The sequence below is a fragment of the Beauveria bassiana genome, assembly GCF_000280675.1.
Source record: "Beauveria bassiana ARSEF 2860 unplaced genomic scaffold BBA_S00039, whole genome shotgun sequence".
Taxonomy (NCBI): Eukaryota; Fungi; Ascomycota; class Sordariomycetes; order Hypocreales; family Cordycipitaceae; genus Beauveria; species Beauveria bassiana.
Window position 1 is genome coordinate 132,260 of NW_007930874.1, and position 23,665 is coordinate 155,924.

The 23,665-nt window shown below is 55.5% G+C and overlaps 8 protein-coding genes across 8 annotated transcripts; 2 read left to right on the forward strand and 6 right to left on the reverse strand.

Annotated features, from left to right (window-relative positions):
- Positions 1-659: 659 nt before the first annotated feature.
- Positions 660-2,560, reverse strand: BBA_08744 (aspartokinase-like protein; the record flags this gene model as incomplete). The annotated part of the gene is made up of 7 exons (XM_008603841.1): positions 660-672; positions 725-945; positions 1,035-1,697; positions 1,756-2,071; positions 2,170-2,250; positions 2,360-2,379; positions 2,471-2,560. The coding sequence occupies 7 exons, from the start codon at positions 2,558-2,560 to the stop codon at positions 660-662; spliced, it is 1,404 nt and encodes a 467-aa protein (XP_008602063.1).
- A 1,051-nt stretch (positions 2,561-3,611) lies between these two features.
- On the reverse strand, positions 3,612-5,390 carry BBA_08745 (cystathionine gamma-synthase; the record flags this gene model as incomplete). The annotated part of the gene is made up of 1 exon (XM_008603842.1): positions 3,612-5,390. One exon carries the CDS (start codon positions 5,388-5,390, stop codon positions 3,612-3,614), a length of 1,779 nt encoding a protein of 592 aa, XP_008602064.1.
- A 727-nt stretch (positions 5,391-6,117) lies between these two features.
- BBA_08746 (glutathione-S-transferase theta, GST) lies at positions 6,118-7,113 on the forward strand (the record flags this gene model as incomplete). Its single annotated transcript, XM_008603843.1, has 5 exons — positions 6,118-6,144; positions 6,209-6,241; positions 6,328-6,486; positions 6,556-6,674; positions 6,771-7,113. The coding sequence occupies 5 exons, from the start codon at positions 6,118-6,120 to the stop codon at positions 7,111-7,113; spliced, it is 681 nt and encodes a 226-aa protein (XP_008602065.1).
- A 183-nt stretch (positions 7,114-7,296) lies between these two features.
- BBA_08747 (glutathione reductase) lies at positions 7,297-8,779 on the reverse strand (the record flags this gene model as incomplete). Its single annotated transcript, XM_008603844.1, has 2 exons — positions 7,297-8,557; positions 8,631-8,779. The coding sequence occupies 2 exons, from the start codon at positions 8,777-8,779 to the stop codon at positions 7,297-7,299; spliced, it is 1,410 nt and encodes a 469-aa protein (XP_008602066.1).
- A 1,288-nt stretch (positions 8,780-10,067) lies between these two features.
- BBA_08748 (UBA/TS-N domain-containing protein) lies at positions 10,068-13,671 on the forward strand (the record flags this gene model as incomplete). Its single annotated transcript, XM_008603845.1, has 3 exons — positions 10,068-10,238; positions 10,300-13,584; positions 13,642-13,671. 3 exons carry the CDS (start codon positions 10,068-10,070, stop codon positions 13,669-13,671), a joined length of 3,486 nt encoding a protein of 1,161 aa, XP_008602067.1.
- A 457-nt stretch (positions 13,672-14,128) lies between these two features.
- BBA_08749 (exocyst complex component Sec6) lies at positions 14,129-16,414 on the reverse strand (the record flags this gene model as incomplete). Its single annotated transcript, XM_008603846.1, has 1 exon — positions 14,129-16,414. One exon carries the CDS (start codon positions 16,412-16,414, stop codon positions 14,129-14,131), a length of 2,286 nt encoding a protein of 761 aa, XP_008602068.1.
- Positions 16,415-17,084: 670 nt separating this feature from the next.
- On the reverse strand, positions 17,085-18,425 carry BBA_08750 (HIT zinc finger protein; the record flags this gene model as incomplete). Its single annotated transcript, XM_008603847.1, has 1 exon — positions 17,085-18,425. The coding sequence occupies one exon, from the start codon at positions 18,423-18,425 to the stop codon at positions 17,085-17,087; it is 1,341 nt and encodes a 446-aa protein (XP_008602069.1).
- A 1,137-nt stretch (positions 18,426-19,562) lies between these two features.
- BBA_08751 (DENN domain-containing protein) lies at positions 19,563-22,322 on the reverse strand (the record flags this gene model as incomplete). Its single annotated transcript, XM_008603848.1, has 2 exons — positions 19,563-21,869; positions 21,930-22,322. The coding sequence occupies 2 exons, from the start codon at positions 22,320-22,322 to the stop codon at positions 19,563-19,565; spliced, it is 2,700 nt and encodes an 899-aa protein (XP_008602070.1).
- Positions 22,323-23,665: the final 1,343 nt, after the last annotated feature.

A 23,665-nucleotide genomic window follows, 5' to 3' on the forward strand; every position in this document is an offset into this window, starting at 1 on the left:
GCCGGGACCCAGCGCGGACCTGTCTGGATGCAAAGGGCAACTTTCTTTGTCGAACGGGGCGGAGAACGTTGCCGCGGGGTTCGGCCTCGATCCATTTCGGAAGCTATTACTAAGATCGGGCCCATGATGGGCAACTAGAGCCCCCTTTCAACCCACATGCAAAGGCAAATGACTCGTATGACTTTGTAAAACAAGGCGTAGAAACAATGGTCGATTACCTCATTCTACAATGTATGGCGAGGTGCGGGAAACAAGACAGAGAGACATGTCATCGGCGTAGTTTTTTTTTTTCAGTTTCGGCAACTTTGACGGAATACTTTTTGTCATGTGGGGTCGTGTCTAAATAGTCTTTTGTCTATTATTATATTGGACGTAGACTTATCGGCTGTACGTAGGTCCATATGCATAAATCCGTCAGCCAAACTGTTGCGTAAACTAGTTGCATGGCCCGCGAGTAGATTTTTCGGATCAATACTGTATTTTGATCTAGTCTAGTATCTAATACCCGGATCTTTTTTTTTTTTTTTGGTCTTTTTCTTTAAACCAAAGTTATGAACAAGTCTATTAGTCACGCAGCAAGCAAAGCTGGCCGTGTAAAAGGTTCATCGCACGTCGTGTATCCGGTGATGGCACGACACAGGATATGCATCCAGAGTCATCTACCTCCCCCCTCTATAGTTAGCTTCTAGACAAAATTCAATACAATACATTCAAATGTACTCACCGAGCGGCAGTAGAGTAGACTCTATACTCGCAGCTTTCAAAATCGCAAGCACCCGGCTCGCCAATGGAAAAGTACCATCGGCGCGATTGCATATCAAAGTAATGATGCTGGCAGTCTGCGAGGTGGCCACTTTGTTCTGTCCCAGCAGTATTCTTTTCGCAGACGACAGAGAGAACCGACTTGGTCTCTTGACAGAAGAGGACGGCGACAATTGAGACGTGCTTGTAGTGATGAGTTGCACTGTAGTAGACTTTTGAGGAAAAAACTTCTTTTTTGGAAAACAACAAGAAGTGCCTCGTGTCCAGCGTACATGCAAAATGCAAGCATCATCCTTTGCAGTGATTGCTCGGCAAAACGTGGCAGCAAACTTGAGAGACGCGCAGTCCGTGTCGGAATCAGTGTACGACGACTCGCACTTGTCGTCGTCGTCGTCGTCTGCGCGCCTCACAATCGTGCCTAGCGCCAACGGACGCTTGACGTTTCTGATGCTCAGCGTAATGGCCGTCGGCGCCGCCGCCGCCGCCAAGTGCCGAATCGCCAGCGCGTGCACCACTTCGGAGCCGTGCTGGGTGAGGGCCGCCGCTTCCGCGAGGGACATGCGCGGGATGAGCTGCGCGCGGGCCACGCGCGAAGGGTCGGCCGTCATGATGCCGTCGACTTCTTTCCAAATCTGCAGCTCGGCGGCGCCGAGGCCGACGGCGCAGAGGGCCGCGCAGAGGTCGGTATAGCCTCGCCCAATCTCGGACGCGAGCATGCCGCCGCCGCCGCCGCCGGGGTTGTGCCCGAAGAAGCCGGTGATGACGGGCACGCGCGGGCCGCAGGCTAGTAGACGGGCGGCGATGACGGTGGACAGCTCTGCGTAGGCTGCGTCGCCGGCTCGCACGGCTAAAGGACCTCGTCGTGGGAGAATGGTGGATAAATCGACATATTCTGCTTCAACACCCTGGTGCAAGACTCGGTCAGTGCTGCGAGTCTGAAGAAGAAAGAAAAAGCACAAAAAAAAAAATAGAAAAAAAAACACAAGTTCTTACTAGGTCTTGTAGAATGGCAAGCAATGATAGACAGCTGAGCTTTTCTCCCAGGCTGATTAGCCGGTCCTGAACCAAGTCGTAGTCATAGTCGGATAAAGTCAAGGCTTCCGCAACAGCCGAGACTGTGACTTGACCTTGCAATGACAAACTCTCAGCGAGTCTGTCTCGAGAGTCTTCACTTTCAAGTGAGGGTGCCGTAGCTGCAATGTGCTCCTGTATAATAACGTCAAGGCTGGTTCGCAGTGCTGCCAGGCTATCGCTGTGCTGTACACCGCGAACCCTTGCTGCCTCGAATGCGTTGAAAATATCTATTAATCTGTATGCGTTATTATCAGTAAGTTTTCCAGTACTTTTTGAACTTTGGTTTTTATGCTTGTTCTCGAAGCCAATGTTTTTTTTTTTTTTGGTGCTTACCGAGTCGTGGTGCCCGCCACTTTGGACGTTGTGCTCCGTGCCGAGCACACCACTGCAACCCGATTCCGTCGCAGCGTTTCCCTGCATAAGTTTTAAAGTGTCAAAGTTAGTTTTATGCTTTTATTCTTGTCTGTTGGGAAATAGGCGTTCTCATGCAAATAAGTTTGCCAGCGCTCTCGCCACACCGTACCTTATTATATCTTGCGCAATCTGTCAAAATCGCCAATATTTGCTGAAATCAGTAATTTGTGCATGGGACAAATGCAGCAGACACAACGACATGCCCAGGGCCAAAACATACCCGAAAGGCATACTTTCCTATGCTGGTGCCGCCGTATTTTTGGACTACCCATTCAAGCTCCGGGTCGTTGCCGTATATCAAGCGTCCCATTATTTTTTTTTTGAAAGCTGTTTGATTCCGCCGGGCCGTTCGTGAAGGTCGGGAGCAGCTGATCTTGGTCCGAGACGATGCCTTTCATTTCTATCTCATCTCACCTATGGCGATGCCAATCATTGCTGACCTTTTTTAATAAATCAACGAGTTTCTCCGAAGCGCGCTGGAGAATCCGGATCCGTCGCATGTGCAACAGGGCATACATACAGTTTCCAATAGGCCACGACCTTGATGAGACCCGATTCGTCAGAGTCTTTGGCCCCCGGTTCTATTTTCAAGGAATTACGAATTATTGTTATTTTAGCCGACATTGTTGATCACCCATCTCTTCATGCAGTGGAATGAGTCGCCATCAAGGTACATGCAGCGATACTAATTACGCATCGTCGCTTACACAGCCTCCCTCGGTCAGTTGGGATGCCATCGCCATAGTTGGTTAGGCTTCGCTAAATTGAGCAGATTCTCGAAATCTCGAGCTAAAAATCGAGCATGTTCCCACCTTGTCCGCCCCCCCCCCGATTTCACCCTTGGCAGCAAGATGCCTTTGCAGATGAAATGGTGCCGCTTAGCCGGCTAAACGCCTTTGGATAACGTATTAGACACGCTGCATGGGCCAAGCTTATGCGCCAAGTTGCAACGCGAACGGGCTTTGTATTTTCTGTCACTTATAGTCTGACTGCAGCTCGGCATTCGCTGCTGCATGCATGCATGCATGCAATGCTTTTTTGCTGCGACAAGCTACTTGTTCCGTCATCATTTGCTGGGTCGAGAGGAGGAGAGAGAGTGAGAGAGTGAGAGAGTGATTGGCTGGAGAGAGACGGGTGGAAACAAACTATCCCGGCCCCCCTTGGGGAATATCAGAATGTATTATACGGATATACACGACACGTCTTCTTTTACCCCTTTGCCCCTCTTGCTCTTTTCTGCATTATCCACAACGGGTCGGAAACAATTTAGATCATCTTTAACCATGCATTATACTCCATAAAACTAGCGAAAAAAAAACTAACAACAGCCGAAAAAAGAAAAAGCAAAAAAAAAAATCTAGTTACATTTGCGGTACGAGTGGCGTAGGGCGAGCCAGTGGCACCGATTCGAGCCCGGAAACCGCGAGCACGTCCTTTCCGAGAGTCACACGGTCATCGTCACGGTTGTCGTCCCTGTTGACGACGGCGTCGGCTGCCCGCATGGCCTCCAAGCACGCCATGGCCAGGGCCTTTTGGTCCTCGAGGCCGACCGAGATGCGCACAATGGCCTCGCTCAGGCCGTACCGCGCGGCCCACGGCTTCTCCTTGGCAAAGACGACCTGCACGTACGGTAAGGCCAGCGTGACCTGGGCGCCGATCGAAGGGCCCTTGCAGACGTTCAGGGCGTCGAAGAAGGCGGCGGCGGCCTCGACGCTGCAAAACTCGAGCGTCAGCAGGTAGCCAAAGCCCGGGACGAGGTCGTCGGTGGCCTGCCTCATGCGCGCCGCGTAATTTTTGGCGGACCAGCCGCAGGTGCTCGGGTGGAAAACGTGGCTGAGCGGGCTGCGGTCGTGGTGGTGCCGGGTGAGGGGCTCGAGGAGCGAGACGAGGTAGGACGCGTTTTGGTTGAGGATGGCGGTGCGCGCGAGGTAGTCCCGACTGTTAAGCTCGAGCTGCGCGGCATCGGCGCCGTAGAGCGTCGGCGCGAAGGCGGCGGAGAAGAGGGCGCGCAGACGGGGGTAGTGGGCGCTGCACGGGTTGATGACGACGCTGCCGCCCATGACGTCGGCGTAGCCGCTGAACGTCTTGGTCAAGGAGGTGACGACGAGGTCGGCGACGCCGAGCACGTCGACGTTGGCGAAGCTGCCAATCGTGTCGTCGACGACGACGACGAAGCCGTACCGGTCGGCGAGCCTGCGGATGCGGTCCAGGTCCACCGTCCGCAGCAGCGGGTTCGAGGCGCACTCGCACCACACTGCCTGGATGGGCGGCGAGTGGCCCTCGGCGGTCTTGGAGACGAGCAGGTGCTCAAACTGGTCCAGCTCGTCGTCGGTGCCGAAGCCGTAGAAGGTGCAGGCCTTGGCAAAGTCCTCTTGCACCTTGAGCGTGAGCTCGTACGGAAAGCCAAAGACGACCATTTGCGCGCCGGGCAGGCTCGCCCCCAGCGCGTTGGTGCAGTTGTAAATGGCCGACATGCCGGTCGGGTACAGCAGGACATCGTCCGGCTTGACGAGCTGCTTTCTCGGGCCGCCGACGGGGGCACGATCCAGCAGGCTGGCGATGCGCTGCTGAATGACAGTCTCGGCCGTCTCGTCCCTGGGAATGGGCGTGTCGGCGGCACTGCTGGAAACGGAGACGGATTCGATTCCTGGGAGCATGTCCTGCGCCAGGCGCGATGAAATGCCACACCCAGTAAGGCGCCAGAAAATCAGGGCATTCTTTGCGTCCTCGGCAGGGAAAAACGCAGCATGCAGCGTCATTTTTTTCTTGCCGGCATTGCCCACCACGTCAAAGCTAAAGGACTGGATAGAGACGTGTTGCTCGTCGACGCCTTTTGAGCCATCTGGAGGAGAGCAGAGATAGTTTTTGCAAGCAATGGCATACTGGTGCATCGGAAACAGCAGACAGGACTGGCTGTCGCTGCCAAACCGGTCCAGAAGCACGCGGTGGGCTTTGGCAATGGCCTCGTGGAGAAAGGATCTCGGGTAGCCTCCCTTTTGCACCGTCCGGACGCGAGACTCGCCGGCGGAAAAGTCCACCACGTCTCGCCATTTGGGCAGATGCACCGACACGGCGTGCGGTCTGTCAGGCACGCGTTGGCCGAGGGAAGGGGGCTGCGGCAGTGTAGAATATGCAGACATTATGCACGTTCTCGTAATGAAACAAGGTTTTATTGAAGCGTAAAACTCTTTCTTGCAGTCTCTAGAAGGAGAGAAGGGATTAAACTTGTTCTGCCTCGTTCTGTTTATTCATCAGATATATAGCAAACTCTTCTTAAGCCAATATGCCAAGACCCAAATTCCCACAGAGGAGAACGAGCAATGCCGGACTGGGGAGGGGGGACCGAAAGCCGGCAGTTGGAGAGATCTCACTCGCTTTCATCTTCCCTGTCCCAGACGGAGCCTTCTTTTCAAGAGGACCCCATTACTCATCCCCGGGGATCCATCACGGATATGTCGGATCCCAGCTGCCTAAACGAAGTAAACCCACCTGTCAAAGGAGTTTGTGCTATGCCGGACCGCGGTTCATTATGCCCTATCAAGGTCCGCAGTCAAGAAAACTTGTGTGGACGCCGAGTCCAGCGGGGCTGCCGGCCGGGAAACTTCGTGGGTGGAGTTGATGATCGGGGGGCTCGGGCTGAGAAAACTGCTCATCTAGTAAGATTCGATCAAATTACGCTATTACCGTCGGCCCATCACGTTTTCGGTAAGGAAGCGAACCTATATCAATGCGTGGGCGGCAGCAGGGCTTTTAGAGGATTGTGGAACGCCGCTACTTGTCCGATCCGTGTAGTCCTTTCCTCCCTCCCTCTTCCCGGCCGAGAAACAAAGAAAGTAAAGAAAAAGCCAAAAACTAGACTTCATTACCATGGAGTATACAGTATATGGCTACGAGGTATGATGCTGCTAGAATAATGGTTATAAATCGTTTGGGGTATTTGTTGCTGACCCAGCAGTAGGGTAATCCGAGAACACGGATTCTCCGAATCATTGTAAGTGGGCGATGCTGCTACCTCTTCGATCCAAGCTGCATAGCTGATGGTTCTTCTTCTTTTTTTTTTTCTTTCTTCGCTGCTAGGCACACTCTCAAGACATCAAGGTCAATCTGTCAGAGGTAGTACCACGTCAAAATCTCAACAGAGATGCATTGATGGAAAAGTTCCCTCGGAGTCGGGGCAAGATTCCCGCGCTCGAGGGAGACAAGGTCAAATTGACCGAGGTGCCTGCCATTGCCTATGTAAGAGACATTCAAAGCAGCAGCAACAAATTGATTATTGGTTTTCTGACTCACTCGCGGGGCCGCTAGTACCTCGCAAAAGTGAAGCCAGGCCGCCTACTTGGTGATGGCTCGCTCGAGCAAGAGGCCGAGGTCCTGTCCTGGGTGAACTGGGCAAACCAAGAACTGCTCGTCATCATGAGCAAGTGGTAAGAAGAAAATTTCCATCATACTCCCATCACTGCTGTTTCCTTGCACGTGACTCTAATGCAATTCTTCTTTTTTTTTTTCTTTCTTGTGTCTAGGTTCCTGCCCCTCATCCCCGGACTGGCCCGACCCGCGCCGTACGACCATGCCGCTGTCGAAGCGGGCAAAGCCGCCACGCTCGCGTTCCTCGACAACCACGAGGCGGCCATCAAGGACAAAAAGTTTCTTGTCGGCAACGATTTCACGCTCGCGGATATTTTTGTCGCCGTTTACATTTCGCGCGGGCTCGAGTGGATTCTCGGCGACGAGTGGCGCCGGCAGCACCCGGCGACCATGAAGCACTTTAACCTGGTTGCCAACTGGGAGCACTGCAAGGCGGTTGTGCCCGTGTTTAAGCAGGTCGACGTGGAAGTGGCCAATGTGAATCCATACGCTGCTTAGATGTTGCAAAGAACCAACTTGAATTTTATAATCTCTCCATTTCAATGGCAAGGAAGGGTCTCTGTCAGGAGGATAGATTAGACACCAGTAGAAACTCTAGAGTCAAGAAAAAAAGAGGCAGAAAACTATCACAATAGTATCACCTGGTTCTAAGAGGTATTATAATTACATGCAATCCCTTTTTTATTTCAGAGTAACCAGCTCCTCGGCGCTCGTCGGGTGAATGGCGACGCAGCTGTCAAAGTCGGCCTTTGTGGCGCCCATCTTGATGGCGACGCCAAAACCCTGGAGCATCTCGCCGCTGCCGAGACCCAGGATGTGCAGGCCGACAATCTTTTCCTCGGGGCCGGTGGTGATGAGCTTGTAGCTGGTCGGGCCCTTGTCTTCCTGCTCCATCATGGCGTAGTACATGGCCGTGAAGCTCGTCTTGTAGACCTTGATATTGTCCTTGCCGTACTTTTCAATGGCCTGCGGCTCGGTGAGGCCGATGCTGCCGACTTCGGGGTGGGCAAAGACGACCGAGGGGATGTTGTCGTAGTCGAGCTTGGTGGTGGAGAATTGCTCGCCGCCAAACAAGCGGTGCGCGAGTTTGCGGCCAGCGGCAATGGCAACGGGGGTCAGCTCGACTTTGCCTGTGGCGTCGCCAAGGGAGTAGATGTTGTCGACGCTGCTGTTTTGGTACTCGTCCACCTCAACGTAGCCCGCGTCGTTGAGCTTGACGCCAGCTTCTTCCAGACCGATACCGCGAGTCTCTGGGGTACGGCCCACGGCCCAAATCAGGTGGTCGACATCGCTAAGCGTGGTCTCGTTGCCCGAATCATCCTTGTACGTAACTGACAGCTTTCCATTGGCGCCCTTCTCAATCTTGCTGGTATTGGCCTTCTTGTGCAGCTTGACTCCCAAACGCTCGTACTCCTTGGTGACGGTCTCTTGGATCATGGGGTCAAAGTGACGAAGGAACGTGTCGTGGCGGATAAACAGATGCGTCTCGGTGCCGAGCGAGTTGAACATGCCAGCGAATTCGACGGCGATGTAGCCGGCACCGACAATGGCGACCTTTTTGGGCTGAGTGGCAATGTCAAAGAAGTCGTCCGAGTTGATGCCGAGCTCAGCACCGGGGATGGAGGGCGGCGCTGTCGGCTTGCCGCCAACAGCGACGAGAATCTTCTTGGCGTTGACGAGGACCTTGGAGTTATCGTCGAGAGTGACCTCGACCTGATTCTTGGAGACGAGGCGGCCGCTGCCGTGAAGGTATTCGACCTTGTCGTTGCCGAGATTGCGCTCATAAATGCCATTGAGGCGCTTGACGTAAGCGTCGCGCTTGTTCTTAAAGGTATTCCAGTCAAAGGGCGCAGACTGCTGGACGGAGAAGCCGTAAGCCTTGGCGTCGTGAATAGTCTCGGCAATGGCGGCGGCGTTGAAGGTGACCTTTTTCGGAACGCATCTAGCGAGAAAACCGTTAGTCGCTCGCTACGTCATGAAAAAATCGTGAGCTATTCATGGGAGCAGGTACATACCCAACGTTGACACAGGTACCGCCGAGGCGCTTGTTCTCAATGACCATGGCCTTGACGTCAAACTTGGAGCTGGCCATGCGGGCAGAAGCTAGGCCGCCGCTGCCGCCGCCGAGGACGAGGTAGTCGATTTCTTTAACTGTGGGCGCCATGACGGGCGAGGTTGTCGACAAGTGTCGGGATAACGAAGCGATTCGCAGCGGGGCAGCTGAGGTGAGTTGAGAGGTTCGGGCGGCGCGGGCGAAAGAGTGCATGGAAGAAGCAGCTTCGACAGAGAATCTGTGAAGCGGGGCAATGTGTTTATAACACGGCAAAGAGGTTTAGAGGAAGGGTAGAGGGGGGATGTGTGGTGGGGGAGGGGATGACGTCTTTTATGGTGAGCGATTGAAGCTGCATTTTGACATCTCTGCCCATTAGCGTCGTGTCTGGTGGCGCGTTTGGTTGGCCGGAGAGCTCAAGTGGGTTGCGGGCATGAAGCCGGTGCTGAATAATCGCATCTATCACGTTAGGAAACTGCCTGCCAAACTGGATGGAAGAATCCAAATAGCATGCCGCAAAAAGGTCGCATAGACTAGTTCATTTGTCAGCGCTTCGGCCGAACCGTGAAGGGCGGGCGTCTACGATCGGACATTTACCCCCCAAATCGGAGCAAAATATTCCATATTGCTTCTATTCAAGGTTCAAAGAACGATGATGTCAGTATTCATGGCAGTTCGACTAAGTTTGATGAAAAGGCGGCGCGCGCCTAGCGAGGAGCTACCACACTACCTAGGTACCTGTTAATGCCTCTCTACCTTGCTGATAATTACAGGCATGTTTGATAATTACAAGCAAACATGCCAACGGAGACGTTGAGCGGCTGGTGCTTGAGCTGCCGGGTCGCCATCATTGAGGTTGCAAGTCATCAGGTTACTGCTGGTGATAAATGAAGACGACAAAACTGGACTTCCAAAGCGCATTGTATATACTTTTCTTTTGCGACCAACGAATCATTTATCCCATCTCGTTGCCTGGGGCCGGTTGCGCCACACTGTGCCACTGTGCACAGCCACTCAACGCCAAAGCTAACAATGGCTCGTAATTGGTATCCGCCAACCTCCAACCTCGCTTCCAACCGCCGGTGAGCTGAAAGCTGCCTAGATTGTTCTCTGCACCTCCCTCCTTCACAGCTCTCGACGTCCCTGTCGCTCGAACTGCATGGTGCATCGCCATCCTCCTTCAACCAATTAGTGAACCCATTGGACCTCCATCACAACGCATCTCTTCTGTCCGCCTCATCCGACTGCCCCTGATACGTCACCTCCATAAAACCCCACCTTGTCCAATCCAACAGACGAGCTCCAGCCCGACTGCAGCCCAACATGTCGGCCGACGCGGGCCCCAGCTCTGGTAATTGACTCTTCATCATTCCCCCAAAATGGACTCCTCGCGGTATTAACAATGTTCTATTATCCAGCCGCCCCGCCAAACCTCAACTTGACTCCCGACGAGAAGAGAGTCTATGGCCAGCTCTTCCGCCAGGCCGACACCGATGGCGTCGGTGTCGTCACTGGCGATGTCGCCGTCACCTTTTTCGACAAAACGCGCCTCGACTCACGTATTCTGGGTCAAGTTCGTTCCCCGTTTGATAGTCCATATAGCTACAACCTCTACTAACCCGTCTTTCCTCTAGATCTGGCAAATCGCCGACAAGGAGAATAGAGGCTTCCTCACGCCCACCGGCTTTGGCATCGTCCTACGTCTCATTGGCCATGCTCAAGCCGGATCCGAACCGACAAACGAGCTCGCACTACAGCCTGCCCCCATACCGCGATTCGATGGCTTCGCGCTGCCTGCCGTCACCTCTCCTATAACGGCCCAGCACTCCGGAACTCCGGCCGGTGCTCGCATCCCCCCTCTGACGCCCGACAAGATTACACAATATAGAAACCTCTTTGACCGCCAGCCTCTGCAAGCCGGTCTGCTCCCCGGAGAGCAGGCCCGCTCCATCTTTGACCGATCTGGCTTACCAAACGAGACTCTTGGCCGCATATGGGCTTTGGTCGATACAGAACAGCGCGGAGCCCTCTCTGCGCCAGAGTTTATTGTTGCCATGCACCTGCTCACTTCGACGAACTCCGGTGCCCTCCGCTCGCTTCCCAATGTCCTGCCACCCGCTATTCTCGAGGTCGCTGCTGGCCGTTCACCCGCGAGACAGTCACCGCGTACTAGCAGCGCTGCGCTTCCCCGTCAGCTCACCGGGCAACTCACCGGGCAGCAGCCGCGTACGGGAAGCCCTCTTGGACCGGCTCCCCAAGTAGCTGGCGATTGGCTTGTTACCCCGGCCGATAAGGCGAGATTTGACCAGCTATATGCAACTCTCGACAAGACAGGTGTTGGCTACATTACTGGCGAGGAGGCTGTTCCCTTTCTCAGCCAGTCCAACCTCTCTGAAGATGCATTGGCCCAGGTCTGGGATCTGGCAGATATCAATTCACAAGGTCACTTGACTCGCGATGAGTTTGCTGTTGCCATGTACCTCATCAGACAGCAGAGACTCAACCCCTCTACGCCACTTCCTGCTACGCTACCCCCTAAATTGATCCCCCCGAGTATGCGTAGCCAGGCGCGCCAGTCCGCCGCCGGCTCGCCCTTCGACCCGCCGCCCATGGTCAAGCCTCCTCCGCCGCAGCCGAAATCTGCCATGGACGACCTCTTTGGTCTCGACACTGCCCCCATACCGCCGCCTCCCGCTCCCCGACAAGACCCCATGTCCACTGGCGGCTCTGGGACCGACCCTTTCGCTGGTGGTTCCGCTAATGCTGGCCCGTCCTCACCCCTCGGCAACACCTTCAAGCCATTTGTGCCAAGCTCGTCTTTTGGCAGAGGTTTAACCACGCATAACACTGGCTCGCCCGTCACCTCTCAGACCCCGATATCGGAGGACCTCCTAGCTGATAACAACCCCGAAGAAAGCAGCAAGATTACCGGTGAAAGCACCGAGCTTGCGAACCTCTCTAACCAGATCAGTACGCTTTCCACGCAAATGCAGGAGACGCAATCCAAGCGCACAGCAACTCAAAACGACCTGAATCAAACAAACACCCAGAAACAAAACTTTCAACAAAGACTTTCTCAGTTACGCACGCTTTACGAAAAGGAAGCCCAAGATGCACGCGCGCTGGAGGAGCAGCTGCGAGCTTCCAGAGCTGAGACACAGAAGTTGCAAGGCGAATGCATGGCCCTCGAGGGTAACCTGTCTGATGCCCAGGCCGAGCGTCAGAACATTTTGACTCAGCTGCAGTCCTATCAGCATGAGAACACCACCCTTCGTGAGCGAATTCGGGTAGCCAATGCTGAGCTAACGCAGCTAAAACCCCAAATTGAAAAGCTAAAAATGGAAGCCCGCCAGCAGAAGGGACTGGTCGCCATCAACAAGAAGCAACTTTTGACTACGGAGGGCGAGCGCGATAAGCTCAAGACGGAAGCGGCAGAGCTCGGCAAACCGCCGAGCGAGGAAACATCTCGTAGAGCAGAGCCTAGCTCCGCTATCGATCCTCCTGGTGGCGGAATCACCAGCCCTGCGCTCTCGACAGCGAGTGGAAACAACCCTTTTTTCAAGCGCACTGCTAGTTCCGACATGATGGGCGTTTTCTCAACCCCGTCCGGCACGGATGAAATATTTGGCCCCTCTGCCGGTGCTTCCGGACAGGGCCCGGCTCCATTCCGACCGCAGACCACCGGAAACTCGTCTACGAGTGCTGGATCTTTCATCACTCCGCCCAGTGGGACACCAGTCCTGAGCCGACAGACTACTCTCCGCGTCGACAACCCCCCACCTCCTCCAGAGTCACGGCAAATTAGCTCCAGCCTCCTGCCTTTAGGTGGCCCAGCCGAGTCTGTATCCTCTTCTCGTCATGTGTCCCCGCCGGCTTCGCGTGCTGGTGGCTCGGTTACCGATGGGCCCAGTGTTGTCAGCCAGTCAAGTGAAGAGGCGAGTAAAGAAGAGGAGGTGAAGACTCCTACGGCGGACGATGGCAAGGCTGTGGCAAGCCCCGGCAAGGACAAGTCAGCACCGTTTAGCGACGACCAGGAAAAGGCAAAGGCTGACTTTGATAATGCTTTCGCGGCCTTTACTTCTACCAAAACTGCTGTTCATACGGACACTGCAACGCCCAAGGCCAAGTCGGCATTCGACACTGAATTTCCCCCAATCTCCGAGATTGAGCGCGATGATGAGTCTGACTCCGAAAGCGAGCAGGGCGGATTCGATGACGACTTCGCCCCCACTTCCCCGGGGAAGAACAAAACTGCTCAAAAGGCCGCTGTCCCCGTCGCCGAACAGAACGAAAAGCCTGCTGAAGCTCCAAAGGAAGAGAAGCCCATCGCGCCGGCTACCGTCACCGCCCCCACGGCTGTTCAAGAATCATCCGTGGACGACATCTTTGGTCCGTCTGCTCCGACTGCCAACGCCACGGCTCCCGCTCCTGCTGTGCCACCCAAGGTTGGCGCATTCGACGACTTGGATGATGACTTTGAGGGGCTAGAAGAAGCCAAAGAAGGCTCTGCGGATGACGACTTTGCCAACATTTCCCGATCTGGCTTTGAGGACTACAACGCGGCATTTGATAGCCCGCCCTCCAGTCAGCTCAAGAGTGACCATGGCGCCTTTGGCAACGAAAGCAGCTTTGACTTTATTCCATCCAACCCGGCTGGCGCCGACTCGTCCAAGAACGCCGAGTCTCATGACTGGGATGCCATCTTTTCTGGACTTGACTCAGCCGACCCAATTGGCAGCACGACCGCCGACACCAAGAAGGATGAGGGCAAGACGACGGACCGCCCTCCAGGGATCGGCCGCGCTCTCACTGACAAGGGCGAGCACGATGATCCGATCCTGAAGAGCCTGACCGGCATGGGATACTCGCGACCTGACTCTGTCGGTGCCCTGGAGAAATACGACTACGACCTGGAGAGGGTAAGCATACGAAGGGCATGAAAATGATTGCATTGCAAGCTAACAGAAATACAATAGGCTGCCAACTACCTCGCCAGCAAATCTTAGTGCCTTTTGCCTTGAGCTATTGTTTTCAAAACTATATCTAAGCCCTGCCAAAGGTATACGAACTATGACGAGCGGATCAGCCAGTTTACAGGCTACCGGCCAAGTCACCCTTGCCTCGATAATATGTGTTGGTTCCGAGGACGTTGGGGTGGCTGGACGGAATTTTTTTTTTTTTTTTACATTATGTTTGCCCTCTTTTCAGATGGAGTTTTCTCAGGCCTCTCATTTACACTACTTTTTCTTGGTCACTTACTTTGTAGTAATTTGTCTCTTTGCTATCAATTCATGGAACCAATACAAACAACTCGACGTGCAAAAAATTCCAAACAACGCCAAAACTCATGTTTATCGTAGCGTGGACGCTTTCTGAATGCATTGCAAAATCCCCACATCATCTCATTCTCAACAGCACGACTCTGCTTCTCCCCTGTTTTGTATAACCGGTTCTAGCAAAACTTTATTTAACCTTGGCCATGATGGTCTCTGGCCCGCGCACGACCTCGATCTGCGCGGCGCGAGCCTTGACGGCGTTTAGCATGGCGCGCTCAAAGTCGTCCCTACTACGCAGCACCGCCTCGACCCAGCTAATCTGCGTGTCCCAGTACGCGGCCTTGAACGCCGCAAACTCGTCGGGCACGGCGGCGCGGTCGGCGGACAGCAGGGCGAGGAAGCCCTCGGTGACGCGCCAGGTCTGCTTGATGGAGGCGGCGACGTCGGGGTTGTCCAGGGTCCCGAAATACTCAAACGCAGTGGCAATGTCGTTGAAGAGCTTGTCGCGAAAGGGGTCGGCGCGGCGAAACTTGGCGCCCTTGTTGCGGACGCTCGACAGGTAGCGGACGAGCAGCTCGTCGGCAAAGATTTCAATAAAGATGTCGACGAGGGAGTGGTGCAGGACGGCGCGGTAGTCGCCCACGTACTCGTCGAGGGTGACGACCATTTGCTTCATGGCGGTGGCGGCGTACCAGCGCGGGGTGAAGAAGTCGGGCATGACGGACTTGAAGTCGACGGCAAAGACGAGCTGCGCAAATTTGTTGATGCACCAGGTGCTGCAGTCGACGTAGCCGTCGCGCAGGGCGGCGAGCTCCTGCTCGACGCGCTCGAGGTACTGCGGGGTGACGTGGGGTTCGAATTTTTGGCGGAAGCTCGAGAGGTAGCCGAGGCGCGTCTCGTCGTCGCCGTCGTCGATGCACGCAATCTGGTCGTTTGCCGTGGCGACGAGCCAGTCCTGCAGCGCCTGGAAGCCCTCGAGGTCGTCGACGGCCTTGCCCGCCACCGTCTCGTAGCGCAGGGCCTCGTCCTCGAGCATGCGCTGCTGCTGCTTCTGGCGGGCGCGCAGGCGCGCAAACATGGCGTCGATGACGCCCTCGACCACGTCGGCCCGCTGCGACGTGGCGGCCGCGTCGACTTGCTCGCGCAGCATGCGCCATAGCGCGACCAGGTTCTTGGTGCGAAAGTAGCCGTACTCGTCCTGGTCGAGGTTGGAGGACCCTTCGCCGCCGCCGCTGCTGCTGCGCTCGGCAAAGTCGCGCGCCTCTTGCGCAAAGATGCGCTCGATCCACTCGTCGAGGAAGCGGATAATGAGCTGCCGAAAGTCGCGCACCAGCTCGGCCTCGCGGTTGTCAATGACGTGCGGCGCGAGGTCCGCCTGCGCGTAGCCCATCTTGGCCATTTTTCGGTAGTACTTTTCGGGAAAACTAATGATTTCGAGCGTGTGCGCCGACGAGGCCTCGGGGTCGTCGACCATGCCGACGAGAAAGTCGTGCATGAGCGCGTGGTAGCTGTCGGCGTAGAGCTTGCCAATGTTCCATTTCTTCGGCATGAGCGGCGTCATGCCGACGCGGACGGCGTTGAGGTCGTTGAAGAACCAGGCCATGATTTTTTCGAGGCGCTTCGGGTCGTCGAGGAACTCTTCGCGGGCGGCGTCAAACTGCTGCTCGGCGCCGAGCTTGATGGCCTCGAGAAACTTGGCCTTGTAGCCGCGGACCTTTTTGGCGCCGCCGTCGGCGATGCCCTGGAAGCGGACGGCGATTTCCTTGTGGTCCTTGAGAGCGTCCTGCAGGGCGAGCACGCGGCGGTCGCTGCGCTCCTCGGCCTCCATGATGACGGCGAAGCGGACGACGAGGCCGTTGTTGTCGTTGAGGACGAGATTGATGAGGTTCATGGCAATCAGGCCGACGTGCTCGTCGAACCAGTCGACCACGTCGTCGAGGCGGGCAAAGTAGTCCTCGAGCGTGGCCTCGAGGCTCGCGTCGTCGGCGCGCTGAATCTGCTCCATGGCGTCGTCGCGAATGTTGCGCAGCTGCGTGAGCTCGTAGTGGCACGGCAGCAGGTTGGGCATGTTTTCCTTGTCGTCGTCGTCCTGGCGCAGCATGCCCTCGACCACGTCGAGGCGGCCGTCAAACGTCTCGAGGTTGCGGCGCATCGTCTCGACGGCGGCAAAGTTGCGGTGCGCCTGCGAGACGAGGTTGATGCTGGCAAAGTCGTGAATCATGGTCTGCGACTCGGAGCACAGCCGGTCAATCTGCATCATCTCGTCCTTGATGAGCTGCACGGTGCGCTGGCCGTCGGCGAGGCCGGCCATGCCCGACTGCGTCCGCTCGAGCTGCTCGCGCAGGCCCCCGCGCAGCTGCCCGTCGACGGCGCCCTTTTTGCGCGCGAATTCCTGCTTGAGCCCGGGGATCTTGTCGAGGTCGTCGGGGTGTCGCAGCAGCTCCGCGAGCTTGGGCACGGGCGCGTCATCCATGGTTAGCGGACCGTTTATGTGTGTTTGTGTGTGTGTGTGAGTGTGTGTGGCGGTGGTTCTGTCGGCAGAGAGGCTGCAACAGGTGGTCAATCAGACCATGTTGCGGGGTGTAGAGAGGCCAGTCAATGGCACGTTGTTGCACCGGTCGATTGAGGTGTGTGCTTTCGTTGAATTGCTTGATTGATTCGTACCCTGTTGTGTCGAGAAGCTTTTCGAGGTTCCGGCCCCCTTTGATTGCAATAGCTTGAGGAGCATCCAGCCACAGTCGTGCACGCTAAACCGGCTGTTGGCTGTGGAGTTGAACGGCCCCGCCAAAACATACACCTAGCTGCCGCAAGCTGTGGCTGTCGGAGTGCATCTAAAAAGCTGCAGACAGCTTGTGCCTGAGTCTACTCTTTAGATGCCTACAATGTACTAATTCGTCATGCTATATAAATGAAGACTTGGTAACCGTAACGTGATGACATGCTTGATGACTCCGATTTATCCTGTTTCGATAGTAGCCATGTTTCCGAATTCAGTCTACGACGAAGACCGGAAAGACTTCAGTGTGGCCATGCAAAGAGTACAAGTATAATACAAGGCACCATAGCCCGTAATGCAAGAAAAAAACAAGAGATCCCAAACACCTTGAAATGCATGCGTTGCACAAGTCCCGTCCACTGTGCTATTAGTCCTCTTCGTCCTCTGATTCGCTCGACGTCCCAGAGCTGCTAGTATCGTCGTTGTCGTCTTCCTCGCCCATGCTCTGCTCATCAATCACTTCGCCCTCCACCAGTCCTCCCCCGCCACCATCGCTATCCTCTTCCCCATCCTCATCCACCTCGCCCTCCTCCTCATTCGCGCCCTTGCGCTTCTTGGCTGCTCTGTCGCCGCCGTTTCCACCATCACCACCACCACCACCACCACCAGCCGGCCTGTCCTTGCGCTTGGCACTCCCGCTGCCCTGCGGCCCCGCCACCCCCGGCGACAAAGTATCCTTGGGTCCTAATATATACGTCTCGGGCAGCATCTGGCCGCTGCGGAGCACGATAATGGTGGGAAACTCTAGTACGCGCGTGTTGGCCAGGACATTGCGGAAGCAGTCCGTCACCTGCAGCGGAGACACCGTGACACGCTGGTCGGGCCGCCGCGTCTGCGGACGGCCGAGGAAGAATTGGTATTCGTGCTGCTTCTCTTCAGGCCACATGTCGATGCTGGGCCCTGTGTAGCCGAACCACAGGCCAGTTTGCGGATCTTGCAAGGTCGCAGGCGACGGCCAGCATCGTGATTCGGGGAGGCGGCCGTAGTACATGGTTTGGTCTTCGGTCGCTCGACCATCCTTTTTCGCCTGTCGTCGCTTTGCGGCTTGTTGCTCATCGAGCATCGTTCGGTACGCTTCGTGCAGGGGCACGTCATCCATGACCTTCGACAAGAACCTCGTCGCGCTCGCCGCCTCTCCTTGCGTCGCCTCCACACGTCCATCATCCACCACGAACCACTCCACCTGCCAATTGATTCTCGACGTCCTCCTATTCAACGTCGTGTTGTTCTCCTTTTGCCGCGTCATGCCCGTCGGAACGCAGATAACCTCCACGTTGAGCTTGCGCAGCCTTTGCGCCAGAGAACGCTCAAACTGGCGAGTCCTGGCCTCGCGCAGCAGCCGCGTCACCAGCACCCTGCGCTTGCGCCCGTCGCGGCCCGTCTTCCAGCGCACCTCCTGCACCGTCACCGGCCGCAGCTCCTCGGCCTGCACCAGGCGGCGCTCGTCGACGAGCACGCGCTCGGCGCGCTCCAGCGACCGCTCGATGCCGTGGAGGAAGTTGTAGTCGTGGTCGACGCCCGCGGGGGTGCGCAGCCGCGAGGGCGGCAGGTATGTCGTCGGGTCGCGCGCGCCGCTGCACTCGCTCCACGCCTTGTGCTTCTTGGTGCAGGCCAGCGAACAGCTGCGCAGGCCGCACCGCGGACACTTGTACTTGGGCACCTCGATGTGGCAGATGGCGCACAGAGACGTCAGCATTGGGTCGGCCATGCTGTGCGCCTGTGGTGAGATTTAATGGAAAAGTATTCGTGGAAGAAAGTGTAGAGACAAGGAGGAGAGGTGGTTGCGACGGCTGGAAAAAAAAAGGTTGGAGACTAATTATCGCTAGTTACCCGCTAAAAACAGTCACCCACACTACAAACCCACAATACAATTAGTTACATCGTAAAGGTATGAAATCAGCAAGTTTTGAAAAGTATTGAGGAGCTTTCCAAGGTAAATTGTAAGCGAGCAAACAAACAACTACATGCAAGGAGCAAGTTTATCAAGAGGAACAAGATATATACTGCCAGCAGCCAGGAACTCGCTTCCCTGAACTTGAAAGGTCAGCCCGAGCTCTTCAAGACGCACAGGACAGCAACTATTTAGCTATTTTGTTCCTGCTTTATTCTTCCTTGCCTTTCTCATCTTCCATCTTCTTTTTGTCTGACTCTGCAATTCGTAGCATGAAGCCTACAAGACGTCGAGTAAGTGCTCCCTGTGGCCCGCAACCGGCTGTAATGAACGGGCCATATCGATGCATGACGACGAAAGTCTTCCGTCAAGAGGATCCACGGGCCAGCAGCGTCATAACTAGTCGTTCAATCCAAATTATCAAGCAGGTAATAAATAATGTGCCTGATTGCATTGTACTTTTTCAAGTACTCGAGCTCGGATAGCAAAGTTCGGGTGGCCAATACTCAACGAGTTACACAGCACAAAAGTCATTATGGTTGAATAAAGATCAATTCATCCAACTTGCTCGTACACATAAAAGATCCAAGTTCTGCCAAGCCGTCGGTACATACAAATAGATACGACATATAGAAAAAGTCAAAGGAACGCCACACCGTAAAGCAAGAAAGACTAGAGAACAAGAAAGAAGGACGAATTACCCAGCGTACAAGCAGAAAAAGTCCAGTCAAAAGAAAACTCGCCCGCCGAATACATATAGCCAAAAAGCTACATGAGCATCCAATAAAAGTCCCAACGCAAGAGGATATATGGTGGCCCGCCATCATGACGCGTCCAGAAGAAAGCTTGTTAAAAAAGCAAAGCAAGACGGTGTAATAATAATAATAGGTAGTAAATCAAAGTCAAATAGTCCAAACCCCGTCATTTTTCGTAGCCTATGTTGTTAAAGTGTGCTCAGCGTGTACCGCCCAGTGCGCTGATGCGTGCGCCAGAGGGTCTGTGCAGCAGCGAGTCACTGTGCTTGGCGACAACGCCGTTCTCATTGGCGGCGGCGCTGTCGCTGCGGTTCTCCTCATAGTCCTCCTCGTCATCTTCGACAATCTTGGTGGGTACATCCTCGCGCTGGCCGTAGTACTGAGTGCTGTTGCGCTCGGGCGTCGTCGTGGCCGAGACAAAGGACATGGCGGTGCTGCTGCGGTTTGGCACCAGATCCGGCGTCGGGGGGATGCTGGACGGCCGACCGGAGCGGCGACGCAGTCTCTCCTCGCCAATCTCCGAGGTGGCAGCAGAGTGGCTGTCGTCGTCGCTCTGGGCGGCACCAGAGAGGGCACTGTGGCGACGCGATGGCGTCTCGGCATCCTGGGCCATCTGTAGGCTCTCGACAGCAGCCTGGCACTGGTCCGCAATGTTGCGAACAATGTGCGCGATCGCGTCTGTCTTGTCCTTGAGGTGACGGTCCGCAACGTCAGCAAAGCTAGCCGCGGAGAGCCTCTTGGCGTTGCGGGATAGCCTCAACGACTGCGTCTGTTCCTCGGTCATGCCCTCGGTGCTCTCCTCTTCGTCGCCGGGCAAATCGTCGTAGAAGCCCTCCTCAATCTCCTTGACGAGCTCGTCTGGCTTGGTCAACGACTGGATCAGATGCTCCATATGGTGGCTCTGTCCACCTATGAGGCTGCGGAGATGCAAAACGACCCGGCGAGCCTCGTCGCGCTGGCGCGCAAGGGTGGTGCTAGTGTGCTGCAGCTGTGAAAGCTCCTTCTTGTTCTTCTTACGCTCACGCTCGAGCTCCTCAGCAATCTCTTGCTGGAGAACAAGGGCCTCCAGAGCATCATCGCGCTGCTTCTCGGTGCCACTAAGGCGGGTCGACATGCGCGCATTGTCCTCCTTCTGCTGGTCAATGAGGCCAGCAAGACGACGGTTCTCACGCTTGTGCGTCTCAATCTTGACCTTGAGATCCTGGGTCTCCTTGGTGAGCTGCTCCGCAAAGGCCTGAAACTTGAGAAACTGCTGCTTCCAGCTTTCGAGCTCTTCAACGAGATAGTTGTTGCGCTTGTTAACCTTGTTGAGCTCGGTGTCCATGCGACCCTTCAGGTTGATGAAATCTTGCCATGCCTCCTGGGCGTCACGAGAGTACTGGTTGCGCTCTCGGATAATTTCATTCAGATGTCTCATGGATACCTTGGTCATGAGCGGCTTCTTAACCGATCCGCCAAAGACAGCCTTGATGCCAGTGTTGCGGCCGAGCTTTTCACAGACGTGATCCATGACAGCCATAACAGAGTCCTGGTTCCACCATTCAGGATCCTGGATAGACTCGACCTCTCCACGCATAACAATGATTTGGCCAGCAGGGACAAGCTTACCGCCACCGTAGGCAGAGCGAAGATGGTGCGGCACACCGGCAGGGACAACATCGCCGTTAAGAGCCTGGGTCAAGCGAGTCACGAATTTGTTGCGCTGGCCGGGAGTGAGCGCGGTAGGAGGACTAGAAGTGAGAACAAAGTTGCGATCCAAGTCAACAACGAGGGCATCGTTGGGTGCGTTGAAGAGGGAGCGGCATTCGGCAGTGACACCGAGGATGTAGGGACCTGGCTCCTGGACAAGCTCGCTAGCATGGCGGGCATGGACAACAGGAACATAGAGACCGCTCCACTCATAGACACGCACACAGTATCGGACAGTTTCGGCCGCGACGGTGAGCATGGCAGGGTAGTGGCTGACAAAAATAATACGGCGAGTAGGCGAGATTGCTGCCTCAATGACACCAACAATGTTGGGAATGGACAGACAGTTGAAGAGCGGCCACATGGCAAAGTTCTGAAAGCCGGTCGGGGAAGAGGGGAACTGATAGCAGAGCGCATAGTCTTTCATGTCAATACGGACAAGGTCGTTGAGTCGGGGCGCGGGAAAGCTGAGGATTCGAGAGACTTCCTCTGCGTGGAAGAGATTCGTCGCCTTGTTCCAGTGAATCCACATGCCACGAAGATAATCGCCCAAGAGATTATACAGAGGATATCGGGAGAGGAAAGAAAGGCAGTAGGGGATCCAGTACGTCTCATCCGGGTTGTCGTAAAAGTCGGTCTCTGTACGCTTGCGCAGGTCACGGATAGTCTCGGCTCGTTTCTCATCAGCCCGGGACCATACACGCAGGCAGATGCCGTAGAGAGTCTGGGAAGAGTCCTGCTGCAGGACGAAGGAGTGGTGAGAGCAGTGAGGCTGGCTGCGGCCCGTGCAAATTTCGACATCATGAGGGAAACAGGCCTGAATGGCTTGGTTAGCGACACGTGCATCCGACTTTGCAATCAAAGTTCATGTACGAACCCTCATAGCGGCATGGAGAGCTCTGGCAATCTCATTGTCCTGCTCCAGGCGAGGACTGCTGCCCAGAATCTCCGGAAGCCAAAATTGGCTCACAGCCCCCTTCATGTGTCCAATCTTGCCTTGAACGGGCGCGGGGGCCCTGACCCATTGTGATGGCTCGCGGCCAACACCGCAAACGAGATAGGCGTGTGTGAGAGTCTTGGGAGTGCGCTGCTGGGGCTTGGTGTTGAAGCTCGAGGGAATCGGCTGGGTAATGCGAGAGTGCAGCGAGGAGGTTCGGCTGGGGATGAGCATGGTGTCGCCGCCATTCTGGTCGCGAGTAAGAGGACGGCCCTCGCGCTCGCCGGTGCGCGGGCGGGTGAAGCTGGGGTGAGCGCTGAGAGACGGAGTCATGGTGAACAAGGGAATCTCTGTTTCGCTCGAGAGGCTCTGGATGCCTAGAGTTGTTCAGATGATTTGCTGGAGAGACAGTCAGCAACCAATTTTTCATTCAGCCATTTGACGCCTGAGTGGGAGAAGAGAAGTGAATGAGAGGGCGGCGGTAGCACGGTTGATATTGACTAGGAGTGGACCGACCAGGGGGGGGCCGACAAGATGACAATGCCGTGGCACCGCATACAAGTATGATTGAAGGCAAATCAAGTGGGAGCGGGACCTGCAGAAGCTGCAGTAGCTGCAGTGGGCGGAAGATCCGGACCTGGGGCCCAGGGCCCAAACGTCGGCCGTCGTCACATTAGCTCTCGCAGGGAGCCAAGGAGCATGGCCCGCCTGAGGTCATGACTAGCCTCTTGGTGTACAAGGATAACTAGAGGCACTCATTCGCGGGAGAAGAGAGGACGAGGAGGTGGCGCCCACCCACACACATTCCAGCAAGGTACGAAGTATCGGTACCAGCAAGCGGAGCCAGTCGACTGCTGTGGGCTGCTGCACCCAACAGGCGAGGGTTTGCAGCCTATTACCCAAGCAAAACGGGCAAGCGTTATAGCAGCTTCTGATTTTGGTGCTAATCATCGTTTCAGACCATGGGTAACCCCGGTTGGCCTTTTCCTTTGCGACCAGCCTAGCCTTTCGTCGTTGCCTCAATTCTAACATGTAGAGTTTTATCGACCCCTAGCAAGCCAGCTGAATGGCGAATAGCGGAATGGCACCGAACAGGGATCAAGGGCAAAAGGAGACCGCTGGCAGAGGTCAGTAGCCGTCTGTACCAGTACTCCCGCACTTCTTGCTCCATCTCGGGTGTCCAAGCACCAAGCCACTAAGTTAGGGAGAGGCGCGTGTGGCGCAGGGGCCCCCTGAGAGGAACCAAATTGAACTCCACGGCTTGTATCCAGTCACCAGTCCCTCATCGGCAGGGCATTAGACGGATTAAATTGTTCGTCAATGTATTCGTACGGAGAAGCGTGCGGCGTACGCTAGGTCGGTGGAGAAGGCGGACGAACAGACGGGAGAACTTAACAGCAAAAGCAAATAGTGACAGGTACTCTCTGCACTGGGGAAGGGAAAAGGGTGGTGTGACGAGTGTTGTGTGCTGGACGTGAAAAGCAAGGAAGCATGACCACGGTGGATGGAGAGCCTGACCGTGCTGAGGAGCTGTAGCTTGTTGGCTTGGGGCCCCTAATAATTACCAGATGGGTTTTCTGAGTTCTCCTTGTCGAAATTTACTGGCACGTTAATTTCCTTCGTGCTATAGATCTCTAGCATGCAAGAGTATTGGTTTGTTGCCATGGTCTCCTGCG